Source organism: Xenopus laevis, chromosome 4S (genome assembly GCF_017654675.1).
Source record: "Xenopus laevis strain J_2021 chromosome 4S, Xenopus_laevis_v10.1, whole genome shotgun sequence".
NCBI lineage: Eukaryota > Metazoa > Chordata > Amphibia > Anura > Pipidae > Xenopus > Xenopus laevis.
Window position 1 is genome coordinate 56,682,595 of NC_054378.1, and position 7,683 is coordinate 56,690,277.

The window sequence follows — 7,683 nt, forward strand, 5'->3', positions numbered from 1 at the left end:
ACGGAGTGCGGGAGGCTTTTGAACTATATATATATATATAGATATATATATATATATATATATCTATATATCTATATATATATCTATCTATATATATAGCACAAATAAGGTCCGCACTCTCAGAACTTAGGAAAAGTTAAGAATTTTTTTATACTTTGAGAAAGGCCTCTGAAGAGGTCGAAACGTCAGTCTCCTATGTGTATAAAAAAATTCTTAACTTTTCCTAAGTCCTGAGAGTGCGGACCTTATTTGTGCAATATTGAATCTTATTTTGGACACTGCACCCAGGCAACTGTGAACCTTGTGTCGTGAGTGCCGACTCCTCCATTGACTATCTATATATATATATATATATATATATATATATATATATATATATATATATATATATATATATATATATATAAACATATTCTAAACTAACTGTAGATTTTCAGATATCGCTTTTTGGTCCATTGAACCCTTCCTTTTCTTTTTGAAGGTCACTTTGGGGACAAAAAAAGTGTTGCTAGGCAATTACATTTTTCTGCAGCATAGAAAGAATGTTGGCAGGGAAAAGGTTAAAGGAAAAATTCCCTTAAATAGACCATAAAAATGAACACAAAGCTTGCAGGCACTTTACTTTTCAATACTTCTTGATTTATATTGCTGCAATAATTTCCAGATACCCCCTATAAGCCATTATAATATACTGCAATTGTTGTCTGAGGAAAATCTCTTAGGGTAGGACTACATGGATGATTTCCTCACGATCCGACGTGCTGCACAAAAACACAGGCATCACGTCGGATGCAACAGAAATAAGGTAAGTAATGGAAATGTTCGATGAAGTTACAGTGTTGATCCGAAGCGACGTGACTGTCGGATGCAGACGCAGCATGCAGTCGTGTCGCGCCGGATCAACGCTGCAACACCATCTGACAATGCTATTACTTACCTTATTTCTGTCGCATCCGACGTGACGCCTGTATTTTTTCACAGCGTGTCAGATCGCGTGAAAATCGTCTATGTAGTCCTACCCTTAAAGGGATACTGTCATGGGAACACATGTTTTTTTCATAATGCATCAGTTAATAGTGCTGCTCCAGCACTGAAATCCATTTTTCAAAAGATGAAAATGATTTTTTTTTATATTTAATTTTGAAATCTGACATGGGGCTATACATATTGTCAGTTTCCCAGGTGCCCCCGGTCATGTGACTTGTGCACTCTTTTACTGCTAAACTGAAAGTTGGAGTGATATCACTCCTCCCTTCTCCCTCCCAGCAGCCCATCAGCAGAACAATGGGAAGGTAACCAAATAGCAGCTCCCTGGTAGATATAAGAACAGCACTCAATAGTAAAAATCCATGTCCCACTGCAACACCTTCAGTTACATTGAGTAGGAAAAACAATAGCCTGCTTGAAAGCAGTTGCATCCTGAAGTGCTGGCTTTTTCTGAAAGCACATGACCAGGCAAAATAATCTAAGATGGCTGCCTACACACCAATATTGCAACTAAAAAAAATACACTTGTTGGGTCAGGAATTACATTTTACATGGAAGACTAAATTATTTGAAGTGTGACTCCCTTTACACTTCAATTTTCATTTAAAGAAGGCAAACCAATAATTCCCAGTGACGCCTTCATGGAAAGATGCAGAAGGCTGGATGCACACAATAAAAAAGCATTTCTATTAAAAGGGTATGGCACATTTCCACTTTTGTAGAAAGATGTACTGAAAAACTGTTTCCTAATGACAACTCCAGCCCTACCCCAATCACAGTTCCCAATCAACAAATACAAACACCTGCAAAGCATATTGAACAAAAAATTGGGAGAACAATGTTAGTTACTAAGATGCACTGAAATGAAATCTGGTAAAAACACAGGTTCGAAACTTCTTAGTCCATTGTTTTCAAATTATAGCGTCAAGACTCCCACAGGGGCCACAGGGAAATTTAATAACGGTGACAACATTCTTGGCGACCAAACAAAATAATATGAATATCCATTGTGCCAGTGACTGACATGCATTACTCTATTCATATCATATTATTGTTGTTGGAAAAAAAGGCTTAACACGTGCAGTGTATGAAATAATACATTGATGAAGTCCCAAACTGAGAACTTTGAGAAACCCTGGATCAACTGGTATAGCAGGGTAAAGAGAGTCTAGTCTGATTGCTATGGAGACAGAAATCTTATTTAGGAGCCAGAGAGAATTTAACTAAAAACAGAGAGTGATCAAAGGGTCATGTGGAGAGGTATGTTCCAGAGAGCTAGACTGTACCATGCCTGCCAACAGTTACTTCAGCTAAATTTGGGAAACACACATATATGGAAAAAGGGGCGGCTTCACATATATTCCCAGACAAAAAAAACATTAACCCTTGCTTGGTGCCTTTTGGATGTCAGGATTTTTTGTTTGGTTCAGATCTGGGATAAAGGCAGCCCACATTTGAAGGAACAGTAACACCAAAATATTTAAGTGTTTTAAAGGAATGATAAAATAATGCACTGTTGCCCTGCATTGGTAAAACTGGTGTGTTTGCTTCAGAAACACAACTATAGTTTATATAAACTCCATGGTGGATCTCCATCCAAAACATGACATAGATTTTTACTATTTCTCTGAATTAATAGTTTGTTTGAGCTCTATTTCATCCACACAAACTATAAAATATTACAGTCCTTACTTAATCCTTTATCACACTATTAATGGACAGAAAACAACAGCGTACTGCTGTATATATTAAAAACAATGCATGATCAATAGGGAAATTGGTATAAGTTTTGTGTGCCTTTACTAAAAGTTGCCAACTACCCAAACTGGAGTTTATACTAACAACTGAATATATATTATATTGTGCATTTTGATCAGTGAATAGCAGACTAGCATTGTTTCGTTTGTTTGGGGGTTACAGCCTAAACAATAACATTTGAGAGGAAGTGAAGAGGTGTAGGAGCTTCTTTCCCTTCCTCACATGCAGATGCACCGCTGAGACTGAACATAAGCAGATTATAGGTTCCATTTAGACTGACCAACTTTGAACAGGTGAAGATCTGAGAATTTTGGCCACCTTAAAGGGGTTGTTAACCTTTAAATTGTGATAAGAGTGATATTCTGAGACAATTTGCAATTGGTTTTCATTTTTTATTTGTGTTTTTTTACTTAGCTTTTTTTTCAGCAGCTCTCAGCAGTTTAAAATTTCAGCAATCTGGTTGCTAGGGTCTACATTACCTTAGCAACCATGCACTGGTTTGAATAAGAGACTGGAATATGATTCTGAATAGAAAGATGAGTAATAAAAAGTAGCAGTAACAATAAATGTGACCCCCATTTGATATCTGGAAAGAGTCAGAAGAAGAAGGCAAATAATTCAAAAAATAAAATAATGTAGACCATTTGAAAATATGCTTAAAATTCACCATACTATAACATACTAAAAGTTAACTTAAAGGTGAACCGCCCCTTTAAAGTAACCAGGAGCGGCTTCTTGTTATCCTTGGTAACTTGCAGGGAGCTGTCGTCTGGGCAAAGTTTCTCAACTCACCTCATGGCAGCAGCATCCCTGGTATCAAAGGCACAATCTGCTCATTTGTGGATTTTTATCTGATTTTGCCATACACTTTCTGGACCAATTTGGGCTGATTGGATCATCCCTGGGCCCATGATCAGATGATAGTGTGGGCCTATGTAGTCCTTGAATGACAAGATTTTATAACCAGTCGAATATTGGTTGGTCAGGCCCCAAACAAGGCTCAATAAACTGAGTAGTAGCAGTTTTTATAAACCTAAATGAACAGTGGATATTGCCCAACTACAAAGCTCTTGGCACAATGGGGCATTTCAGATTGTCTCGGCCCTCTCAAGGAGGAGTTAGCATTGACACGTACTGACTGCCACATGCAAGTGCCATAACAGTGCCTTGCATTCTAGCTAATGGGAAGCAGATGTCAGTTGGGAAGGGTATTCTGACTGGCACAGTTCTTCCAGTCTCATACTGCAAATGTTAGGTGTGTAGGGGTAACTTTCTTTATGCATACCCTTATCACCTGACAGACACAATCATTAGCTGAGAATGTAGCATCTACAAGAAAGGAACGCCTTGACAGGATGCAAAATAGCATTTTGAGACAATGCAACTTCAAGAACTGACTTGTCTGTGCAACAGTCATGAACACATTTTAAGAGCATAACAATAGCATGTTATTCATCTAATTACATACAGTACAGACTAATAGGATCTAGTCAACATATATCATCATAAGGGGGTTAACTTTTCTTGCCTTGGGACCACTACAAGTGTAACTTAATTGCAGTGTCGGACTGGGACACCAGGGGCCCACCAAAAACCCTTAGATCAGGGGCCCACCCAAACACCTTTTAGACCAGGGGCCCACTCTAAGTATTATTTTCTTCCTTTCCTTACTCAACCTCTATTCTCCTAGTCTCTTTTCTTTACATACTATAATCTATTATTCCATATATTTAGCCTCTTTATTCTCATAGAAATAGGGAATGGCCATGAAATAAACCAAATGTTTAGAAGCAGGAGGGCCCACTGACACCTTGGCCTACCGGGAGTTTTCCTGGTATCCCGGTGGGCCAGTCCGACACTGCTTAATTGTATAATGTGCAAGCCTCCATCAGAACTTTAGTAGAACCTACAGGATGGCAAAGCGGGGGGCACAGTATGATATTCATAAACACTGTGTAACTGAATTTTATTAGGTGTGAGCCTCTGTTACAACTTTGCTACAAACTATACAATGGTAGAGTGAGGGTATGCATGGATATTCACAAGGGGGGGATTTTTCAGATGCCTGTAAAATTCTTCTGGACCCATGCCTATGCAATGCTCTGTAGAATTGGAGGAAAATACCTTCTGCCTTGACATGGGAATGAATGATCTGGGCAGGATACTCAGTCGCAGGTAAGAGCAGCTGCTCGGGGTAAAAAAAAGTCTGTCTTTGAGATGTAGAACCAATCGATGATGTTCTATATAAAATCTGGGCACATCTCTAGTAAAGGGGTACAAGTGCTGCAAACTCATTTCACTTTTAAACATTTGAGTCGGATAGAAATCTCTATTAATAGAATCTCTAGTGCAGCTAAGGGAGTCCCTTTGCTACTCAACGAAAACTCAAGCTCATCTGCTGGGAACTCGTTATGTCTCATATGCCAGGGCTGCTGGGACACGTAGTCCAAATACTATGAAGCCGGGACTGTCTGTGTATTACCTGAAAGACTTCATCCCTGCCAGCACCTCAGAGAACACCAAGCTCCATGTGCCTGTACTCAGTCCTACTCTTTATAAATTCTACTATACAGTACAACCCCCATTTTACGTTTTTCAGGGGACCAGAAAAAAATGGTGTCAAATCCAGGAAAATGTTAAATCAGGGGAATTAATTGTACATAATATATGTAACAATGTAAAATGAGGGAAAACTTAGGGGATGTAAAATTGAGGTTCCACTGTATACCGCTCACTTCATCGCCCTTTCCCAACCTTTTGTTAATAAAATCTTCCAGGACTCCACTTTTACTCTTCTACATGTCCCCAACTATCCAGTACCTTTAAGGGCGCCTCCAGCAGCTTGTGTATGGCCGGCAGCTGATCCAGCAGCGAAGTGTTCTCTGAGAGACTGTGCACCGGGGCTCTTCTGGGCTCGGGGAAGTTTGTACAAATAAAGGGGTCCATGTCATCCAGGTACTGCACCCGGCATTGAACGGTCGCCATGGCTGCAGCTCCGCTAAGGTGGAAACTCTCTCCAGCAGCGCTTCTGCCTCTTCACTCTCCCCAAGTCATAGTCCAAGGAACAGACCTCAGCTCCCAGGGGAGGCAGAGCCTGACGTCACCTGGAAAGCAAGGAGGGCGAGAGGGGGTTTGTTGTGGGGATTTGGGGGTGGAGCTGACTGTGCAGGGAGGACGAGCAGTGAGACGCAAGGGAAGCAGATGCAGAGCGAAGGGGAACCGGCGGAAAATGGGGCTCAGCTCAGAAGTCGTTTAGAAACAGTGTGAGGATGAAACAGTAGCGACACTGCAACGTGGACATAAAAGAGGGACAAATGACCAGGGACTGATTATTATCGGAGCTACGGTTGGACAGTGATGAGGGACTTAAGTAAAGCGAATTGTCAGTAGAGAGGGTCGTGCGCAGTTTGTGGTTTCTGTATTTCATCTTCTGCGTTACCCTGTAACAGGCTGGGGTTAATGAACTATCACACTCCACTAGGGCTCATCTACTAATGGACACATTTGCCCCTAACCTTTAACAAGTTCTTGCCTCCACTTGCTCTGCCTATAGTTGTTTGAACAATGGTGACAATTCCTGGTTTGTCACTGAGTTACTGCCCCAGGGGCACATTTGCACAAATAAATGGCTAGGGTCCAGTGCCGGGCCAGGTCTGTCAGTTGCCCCAGGCAACCCAGCTGGCCGTTAGCAACTTCCGTCCCCGTCGCATCTGTGCAACCGAGGACGCGCGTGCGTAATTGTGCGTAACCGTGCGCAACCGAGGACGCGCGTGCGTAACCGTGCGCAACCGAGGACGCGCGTGCGTAATTGTGCGTAACCGTGCGCAACCGAGGACGCGCGTGCGCAACAGCGCGCTGCTGATGGCGCGTGTGCGTGATGTTGCGCATGCACCAACTTCAAAGAGCGCATCCACTTTTCAAAATGGTAACACTTGCGCCTACCAAGCTTTGCTCCCTAGGCACTTGTGCCTACCCCTAGTTCCAGCCCTGCTAGGGTCGGATGGTTAAGAAATAAGCCTGCTGATCAATTATTACAGCCCCCATCCGCTAGCTGAATCCTCTTCTTGCCAACCTCGCATCCCACCTTGAACTGATGGCTTCTGCTTGACCCGCACCCAGGCCCGGATTTGTGGCGAGGCCATAAAGGCCTAGGGTGGCGAAATTTTAGGGGCCTAAAGTAAATGTGGAACACAACATTCCCCAGCGATATGACACATGCGTGTGCAGTGAGAGGGAATGGTGCACACCAATAGCGGGACCCCGGGAATTAGTGATGTGCAGGCCGAGCTGAGCCCCCTGGCACCTGCGGGTTTACCAGCGGGTCAGGCGGGTTCGGGCTGACCCCTGGACAAAATGTGCGGGTCGCGCACCTAGTACTGCCGGCTTCTGATGCCAGAATTTATAGACTTCCGCCTGTCCCGCCCCTTTTGTGACGTCACTGCAGGGCGGGCGCTGGTTTATAAATAAAGGGGAGCAGCGGGCCCGGGTCGGATGCGGGTAGGGAGCGGGCAGGTTAGGGTCGGGTGCGGGTCAAGAAATTCTCAACCCGCACATCACTACCGGGAATATCCAGCGCTGCTCAACCCTTTTGTGACATCATTGGCGGGTCGGGCACAGGTCTATAAAAGGAACCCAGGGCAGGTTAGGGTCAGGTGCGGGTCGGGAAAAATCCGTCCTGCACCTGACCCTAACTTGCCCTCCCTCAGCCCGCTCCCGACTTTCAGGTTCCTTTTATAGACCCGTGCCTGACCCAATTGTGTGCGCTCTGGCACGAACACACTCTGCGGTTTTTGCTTCTAAATGTACATTCTACGGCTATTGACACACAGGCTGTTGTCAGTGGCTGAGTAAGAAGATCTGCTCAGTGCCACTGCTCCATTGATTTGAATCTGATCAGTCTGTGTGAGGTCACACACTAGCTGAGGTCAGCCCAATTAC

General features: G+C 43.3%; 1 protein-coding gene across 1 annotated transcript in view; it reads right to left on the reverse strand.

Moving 5' to 3' along the window:
- The window catches only part of fhod1.S (formin homology 2 domain containing 1 S homeolog), a 92,114-nt gene extending 85,667 nt beyond the window's left edge, over positions 1-6,447 (reverse strand). The window contains exon 1 of the mRNA XM_018260652.2: positions 5,566-6,447. Coding sequence (XP_018116141.1) covers positions 5,566-5,730 — 165 coding nt within the window. The 5' untranslated portion in view covers positions 5,731-6,447. The remainder of the gene's footprint in view (positions 1-5,565) is intronic.
- Positions 6,448-7,683: the final 1,236 nt, after the last annotated feature.